General features: G+C 32.0%; 3 protein-coding genes across 5 annotated transcripts; 2 read left to right on the top strand and 1 right to left on the bottom strand.

Moving 5' to 3' along the window:
* The first annotated feature begins 446 nt into the window (after nucleotides 1–446).
* Nucleotides 447–10,826, top strand: LOC110998822 (RNA 3'-terminal phosphate cyclase). Of its 3 annotated transcripts, none has more exons than XM_022267611.2 (9): nucleotides 447–632; nucleotides 708–825; nucleotides 1,232–1,358; nucleotides 1,789–1,974; nucleotides 2,711–2,855; nucleotides 3,626–3,738; nucleotides 9,057–9,204; nucleotides 9,464–9,574; nucleotides 10,440–10,826. In XM_022267611.2, the coding sequence occupies exons 1-9, from the start codon at nucleotides 591–593 to the stop codon at nucleotides 10,521–10,523; spliced, it is 1,074 nt and encodes a 357-aa protein (XP_022123303.2). In that variant the 5' UTR covers nucleotides 447–590; the 3' UTR covers nucleotides 10,524–10,826. The 3 variants fall into 3 exon arrangements, with proteins under 3 accessions (XP_022123303.2, XP_022123304.2, XP_045484612.1); XM_022267612.2 differs by having other exon boundaries at nucleotides 456–615; XM_045628656.1 differs by having other exon boundaries at nucleotides 456–615; nucleotides 708–839.
* Nucleotides 10,827–12,002: 1,176 nt separating this feature from the next.
* Nucleotides 12,003–16,470, bottom strand: LOC110998816 (minor histocompatibility antigen H13). Its single transcript, XM_022267604.2, has 7 exons — nucleotides 16,198–16,470; nucleotides 15,208–15,389; nucleotides 14,885–15,047; nucleotides 14,292–14,475; nucleotides 13,848–13,998; nucleotides 13,443–13,601; nucleotides 12,003–13,199 (listed from the first exon to the last, which is right to left on the bottom strand). The coding sequence occupies exons 1-7, from the start codon at nucleotides 16,387–16,389 to the stop codon at nucleotides 13,136–13,138; spliced, it is 1,095 nt and encodes a 364-aa protein (XP_022123296.2). The 5' UTR covers nucleotides 16,390–16,470; the 3' UTR covers nucleotides 12,003–13,135.
* A 447-nt stretch (nucleotides 16,471–16,917) lies between these two features.
* LOC110998817 (WD repeat-containing protein CG11141) lies at nucleotides 16,918–27,147 on the top strand. Its single transcript, XM_022267605.2, has 10 exons — nucleotides 16,918–17,311; nucleotides 17,586–17,749; nucleotides 17,884–18,007; nucleotides 19,500–19,663; nucleotides 19,960–20,095; nucleotides 20,497–20,696; nucleotides 21,145–21,248; nucleotides 23,652–24,102; nucleotides 25,062–25,109; nucleotides 25,512–27,147. Exons 1-10 carry the CDS (start codon nucleotides 17,087–17,089, stop codon nucleotides 25,963–25,965), a joined length of 2,070 nt encoding a protein of 689 aa, XP_022123297.2. The 5' UTR covers nucleotides 16,918–17,086; the 3' UTR covers nucleotides 25,966–27,147.
* The last annotated feature ends 46 nt before the right edge of the window (nucleotides 27,148–27,193 follow it).

Here is a 27,193-nt window from a genome sequence, read left to right as displayed (position 1 = left end):
CTAGTACCGCCTGTGAGTGTGGCGAGAGCTATTCTGACTTGAATCATGTTTTCTTTTCTTGTCCTAAGTATGACCATTCTTCCTTATATACTTCTTTAGTTTCTCTGTCCGTTCCCCTTCCTACCAATATTTATTTACTTCTTCGAGATTTAAACCCCCTTGTATATAGTATTATAAGTATGTTTATTGTAAATAATAAAATTAAACTATAATTTTGATTTTTTCCATTATTAATTATTCTGATTTTTTGTAAATTTATGCGCTTTCAATTATTTATGTTATGTCGCGATTGGTTTCCTTAGTTTTTTCATTATGCATAAACTGTAAATAATTAAAACAACGAATTATAAAATCCCATACTTGACGCTGGCTAATGCACAGTGTTAGAGCCAAAAGAAATAGAATTTTGATATTTAAACTTACGTTTCAACATCCGTCAGCCATCAGGCAAAAAAACAAATGCCAGCGGACAGCGACTCTATTAGTCTAGTATAAAAATATATTTTATGGTGGTTACACATGCTAAAATAATTATTACATTTTAAGTATAATACATTTCGAACAATACGTTACAGCGGAATAATATTAATATGACAGAGATTTTAGATATTGATGGTAGCGTTCTTGAAGGAGTAAGGAATCCTTGTGTTTTGTACTAAGGAGTTGAAAAAATACTATGAATAATATAATATCTAAAATTATTTCAGGGCGGCCAAATTCTGAGAAATTCGATTTCATTGAGTGCCATTCTTGGCATACCAGTGAGGGTAAAAAATATTCGAGCGGGTAGAAAAAAACCTGGCTTGGCAGCGCAACATTTAAAAGGTTAATTAAAATAAGTAGGTATATTAACCCGCGTAGAAATAAATAGACTCAACATTCCAACAACAATGCTGTTGTTGTTGGAGTGTTGTCCTGTTCTGTTTTAAAAATAAATTTTTAAACATACTGCCTTCCTAGGAATAAGTCTACTTAAAGCAATTTAAATTATGTATTATATGCAACAAATACCTTATTAGACAAGAATTTCTCTTAGTATTTTTATTTTAATTAAAAGATTTCCTACTTTACCCACTCATACTTCTCACTTAACCTAACTTGTGAACAAAAATTCCATTTATTTAAAAAATTTATATGTAATCTTACTAGATTTTTTTATATCTTGAAACTCAATGTTATATAAAAAGTAAAAAAAACTTTAAAATATAGAACAACCCATGTATTATTTTAGGAATACAGCTAGTAGCAGAAATGTGCCAGGCAAAATTAAGTGGTGCTCATATTGGTTCTACTGATATTCAATTTATCCCAGGGAAAATCAGAGGTGGCCATTACTTTGCTGATATCCAGACAGCAGGGTAAATATATATCCATTGTAAAACATCTACTATTAAAAATTATTATTACCTATAAAACCAGATGATAGAAGTAAAAAATTTGGGCTTTAAGTGCCTTGATTGGTAAGTTATTTTAAAGAGATTCACAGTTGTACTTGTTATTGTTAACACAAATATATACTATTGCAGTAACATGAATTTTCATTCGCATAACAACAAATTTAAGTAGCACTATGTATATGCATACAGCGAAAAGAAATGAGATCTACACGTATGCCAAGCTAAAAGTTCAATATATGAATTGCCAAGATTCCATTACTGTAAATACCTAACTTTTTTATATGTTAAATAGTAAGAAAATACAAACAAGATTTTCAAAATATTGTAGAGATAATATTAATTGATATGTACATGAGTATGTGTTTCAATTTAAACAGATATTTGATTCCAGATCTATAAGCCTTTTACTCCAAGTGGCCCTGCCGTGTGCATTGATGGCAGATTCCCCTGTAATCTTAGATCTCAAAGGAGGGACCAATGTAGACATGGCGCCACAAATAGACTACATGAATGAAATATTTAGAGAAAACCTGAAACAGTTTGGTGCTAAATATTACTGTACAGTAATAAAGAGAGGGTAGGATATAAACATACATTTAAATAGGCATAACAATATAAAATAGCTTGAATTATATAATGTACAGATGAAAGTGAGGTGAATTGGTGAAAAGATTATATTGAAATATTATATATTGAAGTATTTTTAGTGGTAGTTGTATGGTAATTAAAATTAAAACAGCTAGGGAGCGTTCAAGTATTACGTCACGCAATTTTTGGAGATTCTTGTTTTGTTACCAACCAGTGACTCATTGCACCTTTAATTCGCCATTTATGTGGTGTAAAGTAGCGGAAAGTCGACAATAGTATTAAAAAAAAACGCATAATTAAATCCCCGCCCCGCATAGTGTAGTTTTATCCCAACGGGGGCGGGGGCCCCCCAAAATTGGTTACGTAATACTTGAACGCTCCCCTACCCACTGAAGTATTTCCGAACTCGAATTCCACTTAGGGTACTTCATGAAAAGATCGTACCAATTCTTACGAGGCCGGCAACGCACTCTCCAGCCCTCTGGCATTGAGTGTCCATGGGCGGGCGGTATCACTTAACATCCGATCCCTACCTGTTTGTCCCTATTCTAGTGGGTGCGTTGCTGGCCTTGCTTCAGAAGTACACGTCCCTAGGAGTCGATTTTACATTTCGCCAGTCCACAAAATTAAAAAAAAAATTTGAGAAGCGGGCCGTGGAAGACTTCCTGCCATCAAAGTGATGCTGGATTTTGATTATATATTTTGCGAAACCCTTTTGATGACAGATACTTTCCCCGAGGAGGTGGACATGTAGAAGTGACTGTGAAACCAATACGGTCCTTAAAAAGTGTTACTTTTCATGATAGGCTTTGTAGAGGCCCTTTGTTCGTCAATATACGGAGCTTTGTAGCTGGGAAGTTGCCTGTTAAGGTAAAAAAATTAAGATTTTTTTTTTTAGTAATATTAAGCTGAATAGGGTTTGGATCTAATCTCAGGAATAGGATGGTTTGAATTGTAAACTTAAATTTAATCATTTTTGTTTGGTCTCGTTTTATGTTCTATGCTTGCTTGTAATTTGATAGTTCATTAGTATATGTTTTTGTTATATTCTACTTCCAGCTTAGTTGGGCCCATATTTGGGAAGTACATATTTATTTTGTGCAGTGCTCCATTGTGATGAAATTTCCTATATTATTTTTGAACCAGTTGCCCTGCAATCTTCAAAGCGTCGGATTTCTCTATCTCTAGACGTAGCGACAGATGTCCTGTAACGTCGTAAAGACAAATATAAACAATTCATGAATCAACTTAAAACACACGCAAAACCATTCATCAAAATCGGTGTACCTGTTTAGGTATTCCATTATAAACACACGCATAGATAATTGAAATATATAATAATTAATAAAAGGTGGTTGTCTGGAAGAAATCGCTCTAAAGCGATAAGGCCGCCAGTTGCTTTTCATTATGTTTAATTTTTTTCCTTTTATGTAATGCAACGAAGTGTTGATATTTAAATAAATAAAAATGTTTCCTCAGCAGTGTTAGTATAGACAAATGTTAAAAAATAGACAATTTGTTGCCTGGAAGGGATCGCTAAAGCCAAGTACAACTGTACAATATTTCGGTACGCAAATTAGTGTAAATAAATAAATAGAATACATTGCTCCAACTGACAGATTATAATTATTATTTTTCAGATAGCTTATGAAATGGCCAATGGTGCTAAAGACAAAATAGCTATGAATTATCCAACTTATATTAGTTGTAAAAAAGACCAGCAAAGTATGGGAAGTAACTGCAGCGGTATTCTGTAAGTATTAACAAGTTTAATGTAACAAGTAAAATGAAAACTGTCAAAGATTTATCGGGGTTTATTGTTGGTCCAAGCCGTTTATTTCATTTACTTAAAAAATCGTTTGTGTACTTATGTAGACGCGTTATGTTATACTTCTTTGGCGTATAAATGAGATATATATATTTTCAAAAAAAAAAATAACATTCGCCCTATACGTTTGTAGAAAAAACGACACTAGCAGTATAAAAAATTTGCTCTTAACATTTCACCCAAGCCGTCAAAAGAAGTTCCTGAAAAAAACTAAAATGTTGACTGTAGCTAACTTCAAGGTGTCGGTTTTTTGTGACGGGGTGCACGCGCATCGTAAAAATTTACTCTCATCATTTTTCCTTACGCGCAAAAGAAGTACAACTTCAAAAACTAGGTACAGGCACAAAATTTACTTTAGCCACAATATACATTTGTATATATAAAATAAATTTAATTAAAACTTAATATTTAACCCATCGACAATAAATTACCGTTGTAAGTCTGTTTCTGTTTATTTTATTTTTATTTATTTCATAAAATAATTTAAATGATAATTATAAATTTTATATTTTTGGAATATAAGATGTCAGAAATAAATACTGTACTACATTAACGGCTGGGATTTAAACCTAATAAATATATAGTTGTTACATAATACTTTTGTAGATAACTTATGTTGAAAAGAATACCTAAAATGCAGGAATTGTGCACAATGAACAACATTAAAGTGAAATAGTGTAGTGATGTGAAGTGAACTAATTTTTGCAAAAATAACGGCACAAGTGTCAAGACTGACTCATTTAATATAACACTGACTCATTTAGTGTCTGTGACGCGTGTAACTTGTACGATATTTTCAAGCATATGCAGTAAAGACAGTTAGTCAAATCGCTTGCGGTGCCGGTGACGTTCTCATTGGGTTCGAGTTCGAATCACTCTAAACTTTCAAAAATTTATTTTTCAATAAATACTGAACACTTAATTTTAATATAAGAATATCACAAATAGAATTTAAAAAATATATATACATCTTACATAGAGGGCACTAAGTGCATCATAACAGGCGATGGAGGAAATAAAAAATATGTTAGTTATCATGCAGCAAGATATAAAGCAACAAAAACAAGACATGCTAGATATGAAAGAAGATATTAAATGTACAATAATCAACAGCCTCAACGAGAAGTTTAATCACTTAGAACTAAAAAACGAGCTTTTGGAGAAAAACCTAGAAGAACAAACAAAAAAAATAAACAACCTAGAAAGACAGTTTAGACGCAAAAATCTAATCTTGTTTGGCGTAGAAGAGAGCGAAAAGTCATACGACGAACTCGAAGAAATGGTCATAAACATAATAAATACATACATCAAAATTTCATGCGAAACTCACAATATAGAAGCTGTTAGAAGACTGGGGAAAAAAGGCGAAAAAGTTAGACCTATAGTAATAACATTCAACACATTGGGATTCAAATTAAAAATCCAAAAAAATAAACATTACCTCCAAAATACTTCTTATTACCTAAAAGAAGACTACCCAATCGAAATTTTAAATAAGCGTAGAGAACTTCAAGTCCAAGTTCAAAAAGAAAAAGATGCAGGCAATACTGCCTTTATAAAGTACGACAAAATTATTATATTGAACAACAAACAACCGTTGTATAAACAGTCAAACAAAAGAAATCTCTCTGAATCCCCGGAGACACTTCACCCCGGCAGCCAAGGTGTTCAACAAACTAAAAAGCAACCACCTAAGAAAAACAAAGGAAGCATGAAGAACTATTTTATACAAAAGCCCAAACTAATCCTCACTCAAGCAGAAACAACTCAACGCCAAACGAATACATCACAACACAACACTGAATAGCAATCGAAATCGGACCCTCTCCCAACCTCAAATCTCCCAATACGGCCGGTCACCGCGGGAGAGTACGACCAAAACCCTCCAAAAAAAGCCACACAGACGGTGATGAGACAATACAAAAACACAACCAAATTAAAAATCGCAGCTTACAACGTCAGGACCCTATCTTCACATGAACGCTGGTTGGAGTTAAATGAAGCAACAAAAAATATCAATTATGACGTAATCGGTATTTCAGAGATCAGACGACTTGGTAATAAAATAGAGGAATATGACAACTTAATATTCTGCTATATTGGTAGTACACCAGGTAAATTTGGAGTGGGCTTCATCATTAAGAAGTGTCTTAAAAACAACATCGAAAGCTTCATCGGCCTAACAGAACGAGTGGCAATACTAAATTTAATACTTCACGAATTTAAGATATCCATTATACAGGTATATGCACCCACCGAATCCGCAAAAGAAGAAGAAATAGAGGAATTTTATAAAACTATCGACAAAGCTATGGAAATAACACATAAGAACATTATACTAATGGGCGACTTTAATGCGAAGGTAGGGGCTCCTAAAGAAGGTGAATACTTAATAGTGCATCAACATGGGGACGGTGAAAGAAACGATAGAGGACAGAGACTTGTCGACTACGCACTTGAACACAATTTAACTATCATCAATACATGCTTCAAGAAAAACCGTAGCCGGAGATGGACGTGGCGATCCCCAAATGGACTACACAAAAATGAGATCGACTATATACTATCCAACCAACCAAAACTATTCAATAACTTTGAAGTCCTGAATTTAAACTATCCGTCAGACCACCGATTAATTAGATCAACATTAAAAATAGCCAAACAAAAACAAAGTAGAGTAAAATTTACAAGCAAAATCAACTTTCAACTGAAGACCAAAGACGAAGTAGTAAGATATAACAATAACTTAACCTCAATGCTACCCTACCCTTCTTACAACTTGAAACATACATCAATACAAACTTATCACGACAAAATAGTAAATGCTATTAGCCAAAGCTTGCAAAAAGCTCAAGAAAAGGGAAGAGAGCCACACAAACACCACAAAATACTATCAGATCGCACCGCTCTATTACTAAAAAGAAGAAAAGAACTACAAGAAAGAAATAATAAATCGAGATCAATGAGAAATGAGCTTTCCGCCCTCTACAAAGTGACAAATAAATACATAAAAAGAGATTACGCTAAATACAGAGAAAATACTATAGAAAGACATCTACAACACACAGGAAGCACAAAGAAGGCCTTTAAGGAACTTAGAACGAACAAAACCTGGATAGGAGGATTAAGTAAAGACAACAGAACTTTGTGCAAGCGCACTGCCATTATCAATGCGGCGACAGATTTCTATAGAAAGTTATACAGTGATAACATCCAAAATAATAACATCTCAAGCACCAACGAAAATAACGACGAAATAAGTATAAAACCAGTGGACGAAATGGAAGTCCAAGAAGCAATAAATAGCTTAAAACTGGGAAAAAGCCCTGGATCGGACAACATAACAAATGAAGTATTAAGACTAGCACACAAAACATTAGCTGGACCACTAGCGGAACTATTTAACTTAATACTGCAAAAGACTAAAACGCCCATACAATGGTCTGAATCGGACATCATACTCATCTATAAAAAGGGTGATCCGAAAGATATTGGCAACTACAGACCAATAAGCTTACTCCCGAGCCTCTACAAACTCTTCTCAGCCATTATAAATAAAAGAATCAGCAGCACATTGGAATTAAAACAACCAATAGAGCAAGCAGGCTTCAGGAAAGGTTTCTCAACTGTGGACCATATACACACACTTGAACAAATCATCGAAAAGTACCAAGAACAACAAAGACCGCTATACATAGCGTTTATTGACTATCAAAAAGCATTCGATACAGTAACACATGTAAGTATATGGGAAAGCCTAAAACAGCAGGGAGTTGAAGACGTATACATACAAGTCATAAAGAGCGTATACAAAAACAACACGGGCAAAATTAAGCTAGAATCTCTAGGACCAAGTTTTACTATAGAAAGAGGCGTACGGCAAGGCGACCCCTTATCTCCAATAATATTCATAGCAATTCTGGAGGCTATCTTCAGGAAGATAGATTGGAGTAAGTCAGGCCTATATATTATAAAAGACAAATACATAAGTCACTTAAGATTCGCAGATGACCTAGTGCTGTTATCAGAATCCAGCACCCAGTTACAACAAATGATAGAAACTTTACATTCGGCTAGTATCAAGGTGGGTCTGAAAATGAATCTCGCTAAGACTATGGCAATGACAAATCGGCGGAGAAGAATATTAACAATAGATAATGTGCCACTCGAATATACAGATTCATACATCTATCTAGGTAAGCAAATTAGTTTTCATCCGAAAAATAACGAACTAGAAGTGAAAAGAAGAATACAACAAACTTGGAATAAATATTGGAGTTTAAAGGAAATCTTTAAAAGTGGCCTGCCTATTACCATAAAAACAAAAATTATGAATTCTAACCTTCTTCCAAGTTTGACTTATGGTTGCCAGACCTGGAAATTCACTTCAAAAGTAAAAAATCTTATCACCACCTGTCAAAGAGGACTGGAACGCAGCATGCTTAAACTAAAGAAATCAGACAAAATACGACACACAATAATAAGATCAAAAACCAAAGCTACAGACGCACTGAAATACGCACAAAAACTTAAATGGAGATGGGCTGGCCATGTCGCGAGGCTTAAAGACCGAAGATGGACCACAGAAGTGACCTTTTGGAATGGACCTCAAGGTAAAAGAATTCGAGGAAGACCACATACTCGTTGGGATGATGAGATCAAAAAAGTAGCCAGCCCAAACTGGAAACAGACTGCACAGGACAGATACAAATGGGCATCTTTGGAGGAGGCCTTCACCCAATAATGGGGTTCCTACAAATTATATTATTTAAGTATACTAAAATCTAACCAAGCCAGCTAATAATACAATAAAATAATGTAATAGTAAATATTATCTAGTAGTAAATAGGATATATATAGTAGCAAATATTATATAAGTAGTATAATAATAACAATAAATAAAATAAGATGGTATTAATTTTAATTAGATAAGTAAGCGTTTGGAGAGGGGCCAATATAAATAGTTATATTTGTAGGAAATAAAAAGGCTTTTTTATTTTTTTATTTTATTTTATTTACATAATATAAAGTCGTGTAAGTTACAGGTATTACTCGAGAACGGCTGAACCAGTTTCAGTATTTTTTTAATTTCTATTATAGTAGCTATATCAGACAGAAAAAAAAAATTAGATTTTGACATTTATGAATTTAATAAAAAATTATATGATTTTTGTTAAATAACAAATGTAACAAAACAGTGGATTTGTGACCAACTAGTTACAGGTAGTTTATTTGCCTTTCAGTGTATGGACTCCTTTGGCCACTGGTTGTGTATTAGGTGTGGACGGTTTATTTAAGGGCTCCATTGATCCCTTAGAAGTTGGAGAAAAAATTGGGGCAGATTTTATGAAATTAATTAATTCATCTGTCAGCCTTGATTCATACGCTCAGGTGATAAAATTAATTCCATAATAAATATGACACAAGTTATGAACAGTAAATAATAAATGTTATATTTATTTGTTCTATCTAAACACTTATTAATTAATCAATTAGTTTATCTCAGATCCCCTTGAAGTCACAATTTCTTTAATATCGATAATCGGTTAAAAAAAAAAAAAAAAGAGTCCCGTATAAAGATATTATAATAAAAAATATAAATACAATGTTACATTAACATTAAAATAACATTTGGTTATACATTTTTAAGGACCAAATGATAATATATATGTGCTTGGCGGATGGGGAATCAATAGTTCATACTGGAGAGATCACGCTACACACGAAGACAGCAATACATATCGCCGAGACCATCGCTAAGGTAGAAATCGATTTTCTATTATTTTTAGCCACTTTAGACCTGTACGCATGTTTTATTGCTGAAATTACATGATATTTGTTAAACTATACTCTGATTTTTTATTCCTTAGAATTATGACAGTTATCGTTTTTGACATGTCAGAGATGGCAGACCTTTTTGGCCGGGCACATTTTTCTACAATAAAACGAAAAAAAAATCTAATTAAAAAAACAACATCTTGAGTTTATACAAACTGTTTATTTGTTAGTGTGAATGTATCAATTTTATTGAGTGCGGTGCTCCACATATAAAGTAGCTTTACGGCGAGTAATAATTACGTCCCTTTTCATGACAAACAATTAAAAACGCACAAATACAGATAACATTTTTTTTTTAAGGTTTACAAAACCTGGTAATAGTAGGCAGTGATGCGAGCTAATACAATAAAGTAATTAAAGTTTATTCGATATATTGTTCGTGATATTGGAATATTTGTTATTTTTGTCACTTGAGTAAGTCAGATTTAGGTACCTTTTTGTAGGTAAAACAAAAAATAGGTAGCATTTCATGTTTTATAACCCTCAAATGTTTTTTTTTCCTTTTTCGGTAGAGAACTTTTTTAGTAGCAAAAAATATGAAATATCAGAATTCTACGGAATTAAAAATCAGAGTATAACAATTTTTGTCTACAAATTTAGCGGAAAGAGGATTTTATCACCGAAATTAGTTAATTAGTGACATTACCTCATTGCTGCAGGAGTATATAATATCTATGGTTAATAAATTTCATTACAAATTGTTGAGTATTCGAGTTCGGTTGAAAATGGTGATATGATAGTTCCTGTAGTGATCAACGAAACGCTCAAGATAATTATATTATTTTCAGACAAAATTCACAATACGACCGGATGGTGACGAAAACTTTATCCAATGCTCCGGATTGGGATTCTTCAACAAAAATATTACATAAACGATTAGCTAGTATTTTGTATGCGACATCTTCCGAAAATATTTGTTAACGAAGTCCCATTTTCATGTAGAAAATATATGGTACGCGAATATTATAATGGAAGTTGCTATGCTTGCAATACGTATACGGCCCGATTTGTAATGGCCAACATACTCGCGGCCATCATGTGTATATATCTATGCCCATAGATAGATACACACATGTGCCCGCATATTAACATAAGCTTTATTATAAAATAAATATTATAACTTATTCTAATTGAATATATTCTGAATGTACAACAGACTGATTTAAATAAAGTTATATCAAAATACTTAGTTTTTTTAATTGTATCCAATATGGAAATGTTATGGGTTAGTTATTAAAAATAAATACTGACAGAAGTGCTTAATATTCCTCAACCCTACAGTAAATAGGTTAATTGGGTATTTTTATAATATACCACCGAATTTCTATACTTCCATTATAGAAGTATTTTTGAAACATGTAAATTTCTTAATTTTACATGTTTCAACCGTAAGTTACGTAAGAAACCGTATCTTTTTAAATTTATATTTTGACGCAGTAGGATTGACTGCGAAAATTATTTCATTATTAACTGACATAGGCTATATTAAATACCAGAATTTTAAAAAACTTCTTGCCAAAAACTGGTCGCATATTGCTGTAGATAATAAACGAACCGCGTACAAAAGAACGATTTTTCCTAAAGTAAAAATCGATTTTTGTACGCGGTTTTAATATTAAAAATAATCGATTCTTTTTATTATTGAAAATCAATCATAATAGATTTTTCATCTGCCACCTCCCGACATAATGTCTGGTCCTTTATAACCCAGACCTTGAACTATTAGGGATATTCGATATTCGTTTGCATTGCGATACATTGAATAGATCCGATTCTTTGAAGATGTATTGGTATACTTGATGCATTGATGTCTTTTTATAAAACATCGAAAGATTCGAATCGAATGATTAAACCTGTTAAACTTTCAAAAACTCAAGTTTGAGTTGAACACTATAATTTAAATGTAAAATAAATTTAATTAGTAGCACAATGTTACATACGATAAAAAAGACAACAAAAATACTGCAATGTGCTACTGCAAAGGCATACTCGGCAATCAGGATCTATCAAATTTCACCTAAAATCTATCAAAACGAGAATAATTTCTATTACTTATTTTTAATGAATAAACCATGAACAATGAATAAAACATTTAGGTGTTAAATTTTAAAATGATTTCAAAAATTAGGAAAAAATCGATTATTTATTCAATAAATAAGTAAATAACAATCGATTGATAAGAAATCAATTTTTTATGCAGAAGTGAGACATGTTTTTGGACTTGAATTCTGATAAAACTGTTCCGCGCATATGTGCATTATATATCTGGAAACGAAAGCTAATTAAATTTTTATAGCCAACATCCCACTAGCCACGTTACTTAGAATGGGACAAGACAGTAAAAGAAAATATATTTTTTAATATTTATTACTTAGCCCAGACATTGTTGTCAATTGTCGTATATAAATTCGATAGAAATTCATATTATGACGTAAAACTTACCAATAAACTATAGGCAGTAAAGAAATAAGAATAAATTTTATCGTATTAAGATTCATTTCGCTTTTTAACAATGAAATAGAAACTCTACAATTGTTTTTTGTCTCCTTAAGTTAGCATTAGCAGATTAGAAGAAAATTATGAAGAACAATCCGTAAAATGTACCAATGAAATCTTAGAATACGATAAGAACAAAAGTATTTAAGAAAAATAGCAGCATCTTCTAAACTGCCTATATATAATAAAAAAATACAGATTAAAAAGGAACAAGCAAAAGAACTTATAAAATAAAGAGATAATTTATTTGTAAAATACACTTGTAAATTCTCGAACAACAACCTAATTTGTAGTTTATAAGAAAATATATTTACATGGTGCAAAATATAAAAATAATTTTGAGAGGCAACACGTTAAGGTTAACAATAACTAATTGCATTTGGCTAAATATTAATATTTATACAAGTTTCAAAGTACCACCAATGGAAGATACGGGAAGATCAAATATCTAATTTGAAAAAATACACGGCTTTATAATTATCGCGCAATGGAAAATTAAAACAAATGGAAACGCCAAGAAAATGTTTGTAGTTTTGCTTTACCGTTGCGTTTAATACTCTGACATACTCATGGTACAGATCGCCCAAGTATACGCACATACGCGTACATACGTACGTATACTAACGTACGCGTACGTCTTGTAGATACTGCCATTTAAACAACACAAATTATCACAGATAAATATTATCTAGTAGCCTTTATGGCTTCTGGTCTCACATTTCTAAGTTGTTTCTAAGAAATACCTTACGCCTTAAGCCAAATAAAACATTTAAGGATGAGGCGTAATAAAGTACTTTAACAGCATAATGAAGGGAATGTATGCCGACGTTATTTTAAACAGCTTAGATTTTTATAAGATACAATTTGAGATCTAAAAGGTAAAAGAGGTTATAGCCGTGTATTTGAAAATTTTGCCAATCATGGTCCCTAACTTTTAATAACCATGGTGTGTAATAAATTTGTGCTTGACGAAATATTTAAATCTACATTATTCAGATTTCTTTGTCTTACTCGCGTCTGCTTTCTCTTCGATTGCGGGTTGGTCTTCATAGCTGTAAAATTAAAAAACGTTTTTTTTATTAACTTAATTCAATTATTACTTTCATTAAGTTGCTTTTAATACACAATTTCTCAATCTTTAATTTGGGAATTATATGTTCATTTCGGAGAGCTATGAGCGCAATTGTATACATAAAAACTAATTCATTAGAAATCAATCTATTATGAGAAATTATTCACTGATCAATCTAAAAGGTAAAAAAACACAGGGGGGACAAAGGGTTTATGATACTCACTTGAACAAAGCATTGATATCTCCTTTGAGTAACGCAAGAGTAAGGGGTGTTGCGAGACAGGCCGGTACCAGATAGAGCAAAGCGGGTTGTGCGTGTTTAAACACGTGCATTACCACGATCGTTGCCAATAATCCTACGATGTAGGCTGTGAACGTAGCTCTATAGTCGACAAGTAACACAAAATTAGTATCGTAAAATGGTAAAAAAAAATCTAAATCAATGCTATATTCTTAGCTCATTATTTTGACTATCATGCCGTGTGTTTTGCATTGTATGTATGTTTGGCCTGGACGTTTCTATTTAAAAAAATCACTAAACAGATGCAAAATTAAGTCATTTCACACCTAAATATGTTCAAATTTTTACATATTCATTGAAACGTAATTTTAAGTAAGAAATGTATACCTGAAGTAGAATTCCGAATTGCGTTTAAGACTTTTGTCGAAGCGCAAAAGCAGAGCAATGAAGATACCAGGCACCACAATATCTCCCAGACCCAGCATGGCAAAGTTGCTGGCATTGAAACCGTTCACGAAAATATCTTGTGGGAAAACCACTGTAAAAGTACAAGTAGTCAGATAGAAATTGGGCACATATTTTTATATTATATTGTTTATATTATATGATTCTTGTCTGTTAAAAGTTTGATGATTGAGACGTCGAGATTACCGTTTTTGGATTTCCAAATTAAAGAATATTTGGACATTTTAATTAGGTAAAAGAATACTTGTTATTAGATATAATATAGTTAGATAATAATTAATAGTTAAACCGTTAAAAAATTAAAAATTTAGATGAATATAACAAAAACTCATTGTTTTAACTAAAAATGTTATTAGATATACTTACATTTGATGGGCGCTTCAAAGGACTTGGCAACTGTGACCATCACGTTTGTACCAAACACCCAGAAAATGTCATACAAAAAAAGTCCAGACAATAAAATACAGCCAGTCACGACATTGTTCAGATGCAAAAGCTCGACTCCATTGATTGCAAATGCAATACCAAACAGATTGTTTGCGATCCAGTGCTGAAAATTTAAATTTATTTAACAGAAATAATGTCCTCCAAGTGATAACACTTCTACGCCTTAGTGGTTAAGGAACTAGCTCAAACCCAAAGTGAATAAAAAATACAGTACAGTAAAAGAATATATGGTGGAAGATTGTTTTTAAAGTCAATTTGCATTAAGCATTTTATATAATAAAAATAGCTTTATGCCCTATTCTATATAATCTTAAATTTGACAATATTCAAATTAATCCATTAGCTCAATGTTTTTTGAACTGTTAACAAGGTTTTCACCTTCACATATTTTCTTTAGTTCTATATAGAAAAAATCATATTTTTTCCCCATAACACTGTACATATGTATCCATTGAGAATTTGTAAATTTATTCTTTTTGTCTCAATAGAATTAATAATGCAAGGTAACTCACCTTCTTATGTAAATACCAGAGGCCGAAAACGAAAGAAATAACCAGACATATAACATCATAAGAGGTGAACTTATAGTTGACCACATCACGATCACCTCGCGTAAATAATATGTGGTAGGGCACTTTTGAAACTGATGCTGGCATCATTACTGATATGATTGGGCTGCAATTTGAAGAATAATTTGTTTTCTTTTAGTATATTTATAATTAATATGAACATTCTTCTTAGTTGTTTGATTTACAAGGAACATAGTTTAAAGTTATTATAATAAATAAATAAATTATAATAAAATTATTAACACAAAACATATTCTTCAACTTACCTTAGTAAATGACTAAGTGCCAATACTCCTAAGAAAAAGAAGTAACCCGTAAGAAGCAGGTTTATATACTCCTTGGAAAAGAACTGGAAGAATATGTAGAGACCAAATAAAGCACACGAGGCAATCACTGGGAACATGAGTGCATCACGGTTGGACATTGTTTCAGGGCGCTCACCAGATTCCTATAAATTAAGATTTTTGAGACAATGCCATCCTTATCAATGTCTATATTTCAGTTGATTAACTAATTTAGTACCAAATATTTTAAAAACTTTCTATAGTTACAAATTGTCGTAATATGAAGTATTGCTACCGCAGCTTGAATACAGATGTTAACATTATGAGGTGCACTTTATGAAACTAAACTAACTAAAACTACTATGATACAACTGTATGATAGTAGTTTCAATTTAGAAATTAGAAAACTTAAAAATTTAAAAAGAGTGGCAGAGATTTGAATACCATTTCTTCACTTCCGTTTTACACCCTTGATTTGAGAACTGGCAGTAAATGTAAAAATAGAAGCATTTAATGCATATTTCTTTTTTGACATTCATGTGTGATATCAAATATAGTATTTGCGGAAGACATTAGGAAGAATTTAAAATGTTATTTCATTGTTAAGTCCAATGAGTGAATCAAACTATTTATATTCTATAATTAATTAAAAATATGTGTGGAACCAGTACTAGCATTCTTAGGAAAATAAGGCAAAGAATTACCAAAAACTAATCAACTGAAAAAAAAAACTGTTCATCCTTTCCACTACACCCTAAAACTATAAATTCAGGTAGGGAATAGCCAAGAGCATACATTTCAGAATATCATTATCGTTACTACAAATAACAGCATGATGTTAGTAGTAAGAGCACTGCCACGATGACAAATACGTTTAAACTAAAACTTTTCGCCATTTTACTTGCAACTTGGAAAAATAGTACTATGTTTTATCCTATGAATATTTTTCACCCTGTAATAAAATATATTTACCTTTTGCTCTTTAAGATATTTCACTGAACGAAATGATCCGAAAAATATGGGTAAAATTGCCATGACCACCAAACTTAAGTACGCGACCGCCACCCCTTCTATACTCATATAAGGTTTGGTTGTTCCATTTTGTAAAGTTTCTTTTATACTTTCTTCTATATTAACCGGTATTTCTGTCACGGATTCTGCCATTTTATTATAAAAATAAAGTTTTCTAAGTACTGCTACGCGTCCTGCTCCTACGGGTACAACTTTGACAGTAAAATAACAAAGTGACAAGTCTAAAGCTAAACGAACACGTCAGTCGTCATTACTATCCGTTGTGTTGGCAATCTACTATTTACATTCGTTCAGTAATATGATTAGTTACTTTTGATTGTATTAGATATGTACATAAAATCTAATCATAACAATAAAAAATGTGTACAGTACTTACAATTTTCTTAACTTACATAGTTATAATAAAATATAAATAAATGGATAAACTATATTATATAGACAGTTATAATAAAATACAAATAAATTAAAGAACGAAATTTCAAACCAAATGTATAATTATATACACTATACTACTATACTGTAAAAAAATTTTTTTTAAAATATTTATTATAATATGTATTAAAATAATTCCTACATAGGAACCAAGCTTTTTTATGTTGACTTTTATACTTTTATTGTTTGACAATTGACAATTGATATTAACGTTGAGAAAATGAGAGTTGAAAATTGTTCTTAGTAGTTAGTCTTAGTTTAGCTACGAGGTTTTCCTATTACATATTTTATTATTAGAAGTCTAAATTTAATAAGTTTTGGTTCATGATAATGCATGTTTTCTACTTGCATTTAATAAGGCATACAATATGAATCCATCGTAAAACCAAGTAAAAAAATGGAAGTTACAAGTGGTGCAGAGGAAGGTTTTGTACGAGAATGGACACCTTGTTCACATATTTTGAGCTTGATACCACCAAAAATCCAAAATGGAATATTTTCTAATGAACTGTGCTTGACCTGTGTTGATGCTGTTAGTGAATATATAGCTTTAGGAACGAATGTGGGACTGGTGTATTGGTATGATAGGAAAAAAGGCAATATACAACGACTTCGCTGTGAGGTATGTTTTTAGTCACCTTGTAACAATTTCGCAATAATTGATTTTATAAGAGTAATATAAGTTTTTAGAAATTATCAACGTACCTGTATTAGTAGTTTTTTCTTTATCTATATTATATGAGTCCTGTAAAAAACCTAAGTTAATTTGTCAAATATTTCACTTTTAAGATAATATTTTTAGCATCTGGAAATTGGTTTTGGTAAGTGGTTCACCACTTTCAAAACCTAAATTACATTATGAAATTGCACTTTAAGTCCTAAACCATGTTTTTTAGGCTTCTACATCTCCTATAACCTATGTAAAGATAGTAAGCACAGTGGATTATATGGTTGGAGCAGGTAATGCAACAGGACAAGTTACAGTATTTCAAATTCCTAAAGAGCACCCTGAAAATGTTCCTGATACTTTTAAGCCTAAAGTAGAACCCAAAGTTGAAAGGTGAGTAAAGATTACATGAATTGTCTAAGTGTTCTAAGTTTTAAAATTCATTTTTTTAAGTTTACTAAGTAAACTATGTTTAGCTAGATAAAATCTTTAAATGTATAAATTCTATAACTATTTGTATGGTTTAGGTATACTATTGGAGACCTACATAAAAGTAAAATAACTTCAATTGAATGGTCTAAAAATGGGATGAGACTGTTTTCTGGTGACAAAGATGGTGTAATTATTATGACTGAAATTGATTTTTACATGGTAAGTACATCAACCTGTCTATCTACAAGAGCATTGACATTATTTAAATAAAATGTATATACATTTGTGATAGATGTAAGTAATTAGTAAATACAAAATTATCTTATTTATTACATATATATATTTTTCAATACTTGATGTCAGTAATTATGTTGGTATTGAATTTAATTGTAACAGATGAAATCTATGTGTTAGACAGATTATTATCAGTCAATATAACAATTAAAATCAAACTAGCTGATGAATAAAGTGAGGGGGTTACCCTCTTAACTAAAGTCATATCTTAGTATAGAATTGTAGATAAATACAAAAATGTTCTTTCCCTGGTTACTTTATGTTTAATATATTACACTAAAAATAGTGAATTTAAAATTTAAATATTTTGTTAAAATAATCCTTGTCAGTTTATTAGTTTGTTTTGTTGTTTGACATTTGGCACACATTATTTACATAGTCGGTCACAAAGTTCATAAATTGAAAAAAATATAAAAAAACAAAAGTACTGATCAGTTTTTAATGAGTGATATATCAATGTATAGTATATTAATTAAGGAATAGGAATAGCATAAAATTATTCAAAATGACCTTCCCTTATTGTAAATACAGGCACTGAAGTTCCGCGGCCAGTTCTCTATCGCAGCACGCACCATATTCATGTCTATTTCAGCAACTGCTTTTTTTTGAATCTCCAAATTCTTATGGGGTTTATCATAGAACTTTCTCTCTAAGACCTGTAAATTTTATAGTCCAAAGGATTAAGGTCCGGACTGGAGGAAGGCCATTCCTCATGTCTAATTCAATTGATATTTTGACGCTCAAACCAGGCTTGAGTGGTCTTTGCTTTGGGTGCAGGCGCGCGGAGTCCTGTTAGAACACGAAGTGCAAATAGCGTGCTGGGCAGTTCTTTGACAAACCGATCCAAATTCGTCTTTTGGTACACTTTTAAACTGTTTTTTTTTATATAATAGGGGCGCAAACCAGGCTGCGGGACGCCCAAGAAGGCAGTCATCGCAGCCCATAGACACCCATTTTTAGTGGGTGCGTTGCCGGCCTTTAAGGGGGAGTACGCTCGAATTTTGATTTGTTGGAGGTCGTTTCTCTCAGGGAAGACCCCCAACGGTTGTCGATTCCACAGTTCGCTAGTTCGCAAAAGAAAATTCTATAGCCTTGTCAAACGGACTATGGAAGATTTCCAGCCATCAAGGTGATGTTGGTGAAACTTAGTACTCATGCGGCTCGTACGATGCTGAATTTGTCCCCGTTTTCGCCAAAATGAACCTCACTTGGCCCGTAATAGGACACGCCCAATGGTCTAGCCATTACTGATGGTGGATTATGAAGGAATTTTCAAACAAAATAATTATTTAACCGTCTAGTGCTCTTTATTCAAAACAACAGTAATACTAACATGTGTGACTTATAAGTCAACAGAAATTATTATTTGCAAAAAATCTATTATCTATGTTCATTAGAATGGTTTGCTTCTTTGCAGCATTTATGCAAGTCATTGGAGATAGTGAATGAACAACATGAGATCGTACAAATGAGTTACTGTCAAAACACTTTATTAGTGTCGAGCAAATACCGCAGTATAGTGTGTGAACGACGAGATAACCGGTGGCACGTCAGCCAACTAGGCAAAAAAGAAAGAAAAAGGTAATTGTCAAACAAATAACCGGAACCCCATTGGGAATGTAGTTTCTTCCATATTTATGAATTAGGAACTAATATGTTTTTAAAATTTGTGTTACATAAGATTGAGTTTCTCTCCACTGATTAACTTAACAAGAAAAATATAGAAATCGGATAATCGTTAAGTTTTTCCAATCCGAAATTCACTTAAAATTTGTTTAAAATATTGTTTAAAGTAAAACATAGTTCATGCCCATTATCCAGCTACAAAAAGGAGTTTAATAGTAATTATAACATTGTAAATATTTTGATGATTTCAGTTTGAGCTCCTTGGGCGCAGTTTTCCAGTACTCGTATGCGCAGGGCGGAGCTCCAAACGCATACTGCGCACGCGCAGGTCTGAGGCTTTGGCGAGCCGATCGGGCCGGAAACGTCCTTCAGACTTTGTTATTCAAGGTTGGTACTAAAATTTTCATAATAATCATCCAAGACTATTATGAACATAATGCCTGAATGAATAGGATACCTCCAACCTCTGAGGTTGATCTAGATACCTGCGCAACAACCAATTAAGACCAAACTGTTATTTTTTAATCAAACGAGTTATTTTTTAAAACCTGAAGTTTTTTTTTTAATAAAATCCAATTTTTTTAAATAATCTTTGCCTTTAGTGAAGTGATTATTATTAGTTACAGTTACTATCTGTACATTTAAATAAGGATGATTAGAAAATAGTATAGCAACTCGAAAAATATGTTTCATTCTTTCCTTTTTGTCTTCCCGTACGCTACGCTACGCGCGTGAGTACGCTGCAGCGATAATTTCTAAATAACTCAACTAGGCAAAAATATTTGTAGGAAGCCATCTCTAACCCTCTAACAGTGGCGGAGCTGCTAAACCCGTCGCAGAAGAAGCACAGCCACTCAGAGAAAGAGTATAACTTTGGTCCCTTACACGTGTTCCGCGAACACTTTTTGGTCTCGCACAACGAACACTTCCTCTATGTGTTGGATCCGAGGTCGCTCACAGCCGTAGCCGTCGTTGACGACCTTAGACGGTAAGATCCATTAACCGACTTCAAAAGGAGTGTATCACTTTTGTATACTAACTGTATACAATTAGTATACAAAAGTGATACACTCCTTTTGCAGAATTTTTAATTGTAGAATTATCATATATTAGTAACACCTTTAAAAATAGTGGGAAATAAATATCGTTGGAATTGGATTTGACTGATATTATTGCAAAGCGTTTGGTAAATTTATGTGGACAAACATAAATTACCTTACCATTTTAAATTTTTTGACATTCAGCCAATTATGAAAACAGCGGCCTTATCGCTAATATCCTCTCTTTTATATAATTTCCAGAAACTTTCCGGTTTTGAAAATCTTTAATTTATTAAATGAAATATATACTTAATTAAATTGGCCTTTTTTTTTTAATTCCACCTGCAATTCTTTGACGCCATTGACCTATCTGAGATTCTCTCTATTATTTTTTAGTATCCTGTCGGTATCCGTGAACAAGGAAGAAATTTTCATCCTGGAAGGCGAGAGGTCCCTAGTGCGTCTGGCACATAAACCTGAGCCAGCGACGCTTGCGCAAGGTCTGTTCGCCAATAGGCAATCCTCTCCCAACTAGTAAAAGATCATTGTGCAACTGCAGCAAGTCGAATACATTCCAAAATTATGCATTGGAAAGTACACCTTAAATCAAGGCAATAAAGACCCTACATTATATTTTCTTGAAAGTTGAAATCCATAAACAATAGTTTTATTGCGTTGCATTAAGGTGCAGTTTTCAATGAAATTTTTTATCAGCATGCTGTACCCCTCCACCCCTCATACCCGTTTATACCAAATCTTTTAGTTTAGTCCGAAAATGATGTGATTTTGTTAATTTTGTTGAGACAAATTTATTGAAAAAGACCCGGAAATGAAATGTGAAACTATACGGTTCGTGTTTCGTTTTAAAGATCGATTTTTAGACAGACATGAAATTTAAAACCATAGACCATAAATAACGATAAGAGCGAGTTGGTTTTTTCTCTTATACCAATTATAAAAAAAAAACTTTTTTGACAGTTCTCGTTGAGTACAACTTCAATTGACAAATATATTTTTTATATAATTTAAATAATGTAAATTCATTACCAGTTTTCTTACGTCAATTAAACAATATGTTTCAAATAATACAACCTTAGAATAACAATACTGTAGTCAATTACAAAATTGGCAAATTTATATCAAAATGTGGAATTGTTTACATAACATGGAACATATCTCACGCTTACCAACTGCTGCAAATCACTCGAACGATGTGTTATGTAAATAATAAACTCCCGTTAATATCCGAGTTAAAAAACGAGACTTGTACGCGTCGCTCGCTTGTCATTGGTCTAGACGTTAACCATTCACAATGAAGCGAAATAATGTTTTTTTAAATAGCCCGGGTTTTGTTTTACCATACAGCCTTTAATATCTTTATTGCTTTTTGTTTAATGTTTTAGATTGATTATAGTATTGTATTGTTATTCTTAGCGTGCTACTTATAAAGATGTTTATTTTTTAATACTTTTAGTTTTTTTAGTAGAATATTATATTTTTCACAAATTAGTGCCTTACGAATACCAAATAAGGACCAATGCTATATTTTTTATGCATTTTACCATTTAGGATAAGAATTACGTGGTACTTAATATTTTTAACATTAATGACTAGTCTTTACGGCAAATTACAAATAATGGAGGTTTTTATAAAATACGGTGTAGATTCTTGATGACAATGGTGCTGTTGACTTTACAGAAAAAAAGGAAATTGTACCGTTTTACTTATCTATTTTACCACATTGTAAACAATTTAGATAGAAAGAGCTGATAAAGTAGTATTAGTTTTATTTTTGTAAAATTTTCTTCCAAAATGATAAGCAGTTATATTTCTATATTTGCTTTTTCGATAGGATGCGATAGCAATCTCTGATTTTTTTAGTATACATATAGTATACATAATTATAAATTCATCAGTGCCTTACTAAATAAGCCATGTTTAATATGCATGAATCTATGTTATATAAGTATTAGAGATCGAATTATTTTTATAGCATGCGCTAAATCATTCCTTTCGCATTTTATAGTACATATTTTATTACGACATTTTAGTCTTAGATAAAAATATATATCGAATTGATCAGTGGCTAACTCCGCTATTGTCATTTATGTGTGAAAAAACATGATCTCAATTATACAAGCAATTATACAATAAAGAAAGAAACCCCCGCATCAGGCTTTAGATCTCTGAGCATTGTTGTTGCGAGTTCCATCTCGCTTGTGCACTAATTTAGGTAAAAGTGCGGATTTGTGAAAGCAAACTTCATGAGGAAACTTCTCTTAGACCCAAAAATTTAGTCCAAGAAACATTTAGGGTAGAACTGGATTTTAATTACTATTTGGTGATTAATAAAATACTGGAATTCTGTACAGTCTGAAGAATTACTTCATTGTCTGATGAACAAGAAATAATCAAAGGCAGAGCAAGTCCCTGATCGGTTTGTTTTTTGTTATAAAATATCATGAGGTACTTAACTAATTTTATTACCTTGTGTCAATTCAAGTGAATTTAGATCTAGTCTCATATAGGTTGATATTAGTGACGATTTGGTTTTGCACAATTTGTTTGGCATTTTTATATGTAACATTTGTTATTATGCCGACGATTTAACTTTAATATCTTGACAATTAACCAAATCGGTGCTTCCGTTTCCTTCATTCACTATATTACGAGTGACGGAATTAGTTTTGTAGACAACGATACCAGCAAGGCCATTGTACTTTGTTAATATATATTTTTTTGTTTTATTTGCGCATTTTTATTTTAACAATTCTTTTCAAATTAATATTCCTTTTACGATTTTTCAACCGCTTGTTGTTGTTTTGTGAGCAATGGCTCTGTTGGATGTTGTGCTTTTTATCTGTTCTGCTTTTAATCGTACTAAGACTATATAAATTTAACAGACGAGCCGATAATGTCTAAATCGCTCACAACGCTCCAGCAAGCGGTGAATACAGTCTATGACCTCACACACATCGACCAAGCAGTACCCTACGTCACAAGCGTTCTCGAACAACCCATAGCCATGTTCACACGCAACGAGACTATAGACAACGTACCGAACGGAGAAGAATGTTTTGAACTCCCGCCAATAAAGCATCTGCCGCGTGACATATCTGACAATGTTCTAGAATCTATTATAAACGAGTTTAGGGACGTGTCAAGTGATGTAGAAGAAATAAGGCGGGTTAAATCTGAGGAGCTGCAAAGGAAGTTGAAGTTGTATAATAGCATAATGGAGAAAAAGTATGACGATGAGCTGATACATAGTAGGCGCAGTCGGAGGAGGGATGCAGGGTCTGGTGGCAGTACCCCAAGGTTGATGACCCCGGTACGAAGCCGGTCTAGGAGCAGGTAAACATTTTTTTGTAAATGCAATCCTGCCAGACGACACACGACAGATACTGCAGCCTATAGACAAATATTTTTTAATTGGATTCTTTTTGTATATTTTTGAATTCCTGTAGGTCGTTCCTCCTTGGTACGATCTCGTACCAAAGAAAGCCTGTTGGAAGGGAATCAATTCCAAATTCCACAGGTCAAAAAAATATTTATACTGGGTAAAGCGGACGTTTCACTGATAATTTTTCATTACATGTACTTTATATCTGTGTATTGAATTGTATTACATAGAAAAAAATTATTTATTTACACTTTGTTACCTCATACAAAAACATACATATAGAAAAGCAGGTTACATAAGTTATTAGGCAACGGGCGGCTTGACAACCCTAATATGGAACAATAAAAAATGAAACCTACAGAGGGTCAACTACAAGAAGTGCATAAATATTTAACAAAACATCTCAAAATAACATATAACACTACTACACTACTATAACTAAAATAAAGTAAAATCAAAAGAAAATATAAATAAATTAATAATATGAATAAACCAAAATGTAATCTAATCCAAGGGTAAATTGAGAATATAAGTAGAAGCTAATTACCAGGCAGAAGAACAAGAAGTTTTTTAAGTAAATTTAAAGACAGTTCGTCTGATATCAATATGTAAGGAATTCCATAGCAGGATAATTTGCACAGTATAGGAGGAGTTAAAGAATTCAGTTTTATGAGTAGGGGTTTCAAGAGTTAGATTGTCTAGGGAACGCAAATCAAAACCACTGCTAGAGAGGAACGTAAAAGAGGAAAAAAACAATTACATCAAGTAACTAGGTGTTTTATGATTCAAATAGAATATTATAGAGAAGTTGTAAAATGTTCATCTTACGCTGCAATCGAATGGGTAGTATTATATTAAGCTAATTATTGCAGGGATTATCTTTAATGAACATCTTGTTTTATTGTTTCAGAGATGTCAGCTACACCAGTCCTTGTGTAATGAATGTTAGCATATATGGGTATGTATTGTTTTCTTTGTGATTTTTTTCACGAATCTTCGGTATTACCGAATCAAAATACTTTTTCCAAAACGAATATTGAACCGCTTCTTTACTGGCGTCGCAATAATTACAAATGATAACTATGACTTTTAAGACATTCGTTAAATGATTCATTTTTATTGTAAGGCTTTTTGGTCTTCTCTCAAATATCGATATCAGTGATTTTGTAGAATTTTTCTAAATCACTGGTTTCTTTAGACGTACGTTCTTAATATTAATTCTGTGAAAATGTGTAAAGAAGAACTGTGAACGTACGACCACAACCTATCGAACAACAAGGAAATCTGTTTGAATTAACATTATAATTCAGCTTTCGACTGGTATGTTACCAACGGTATTCATTTACAATATGTCTTTCAGGAACAATCCAGATCAAAACGATGAACAACTCGAGAAGCAAATAGAAGAAAAAGAGAAGATATTAGCGAAAATGCTGAACTTAGAATCTCTTAGTATCAAGGGTCCTGAAAGCAATGTAACCTACGAAGATCCAATCTCTAAACAAGAGACAAACGAAAGTAAATTTATGGTCAAAGATATCAATAAAACCTCAGACGATAAAAAAGATATACATCATATTGAAATGCCCATAGATAAAAAGTTAACACAGATTAAAAAAGTTAATATGACATCGGAAAAGCCAATGAATAAAGTCGACAAAATAACAGATTTGGTTCCAAAAGTAATGCAGCTGCCCAATAATTGGAATTTGGAGAGTATTGAGCTAAGATTAGAAATGAAAAATGGAGTTAAAGACGGCTTAAATTTGCTCTCTCCTGACGACCATTTAGATAGCGAATGGGAGGTTATTTAAAATTTGCTTTTAATTTGATATCTGTGATCCTAATAGCATCATATATAACAGAAACAATTATGACTAGATTTGACACGACTATTGCTATCGCAGTTATGATTGCTAGATCTTATGATTTTTAATAATTTTAACTTTATTGACTAAGTATATGAAATAATTTTTTATATGTTAATGCGTGTTTTAAATTGTGTTATGAATATAATATATTAAAATGAAAATATACACATTCACTTAGTTATAGCACGAGGTTCAAATATATACAGACTGCACAAAATAATTACTGAAATATATTGTGCCATGACCAAGTATCCCAAATAATTATGTAATTGGCATAATATTTACAATGTTGAAATAATAGAAATAAGTATTCTTAGTTAAACCTTATCATCACACCCGTATGTTTATGTATTGTGCGTAAATATTTTTTATAGGACGTAAACGAATGTGCATTTATAAGAGGCTCTTAAAAATAAGCAATAAACGTTGGTGGGTAAAAATGGATCAAATTTTCAAACATTATTAGAATTATCGTTCAGTTACAACCGTTTTAAAACTGTTACGTTATACACTCATTAGGATTATATACAAGGAAGGAAAAGTGGCATTACAGTGTAAAAAGACAGTAAAAATAAACTTTTTTTCATAATAAAAAATAACAGTTTGTATAGTATAGTAGAATTCCAGAAAAGCGTCTAGATATTACAATGAATTGTAATTAAAATAATTTCTTTATTATTTTTTTGAGTATTGACATATTTGAAATGTCAACTGTCAACATTTTCTGTTTTATATCATGGACATCGCGTAAAAATAGTGTGATCAAGCGCTCGCACATTCCTGCAATTAAATTTGCTATTTTCATTTGATCTTTATTGATTATGTTATATATATGATTTAAGTATCTCAAATGTATTATAATGAGTATTAAATTCGAAAATTAATAAGGTTTATAGATGATTATTTATTCAAGAAAATTATGAAGATTTCAAATCTTATTTGACTGTATAGTTTTATTACAATGGGACCCTAAGACAAGATTTTTCACCAAAATCGCTATAGCCTCATGAAAAAAATATGCTTTTATAAGAACAACGTCTCTCTCGACATCTTGAACGAGTTTCATAAATTATATTTTAAATTTTGCAATCTGACGATTATTGGAATCTCTTTTGACAAGTATTTTTTAAACATAGCATAATATAATGAAACGGTCGGATTGTTGGTACTG

Source organism: Pieris rapae, chromosome 1 (assembly GCF_905147795.1).
Source record: "Pieris rapae chromosome 1, ilPieRapa1.1, whole genome shotgun sequence".
Taxonomy (NCBI): domain Eukaryota; kingdom Metazoa; phylum Arthropoda; class Insecta; order Lepidoptera; family Pieridae; genus Pieris; species Pieris rapae.
Note: the sequence above shows the minus strand (reverse complement) of the source record. Positions and strands in the feature narration are given on the sequence as shown.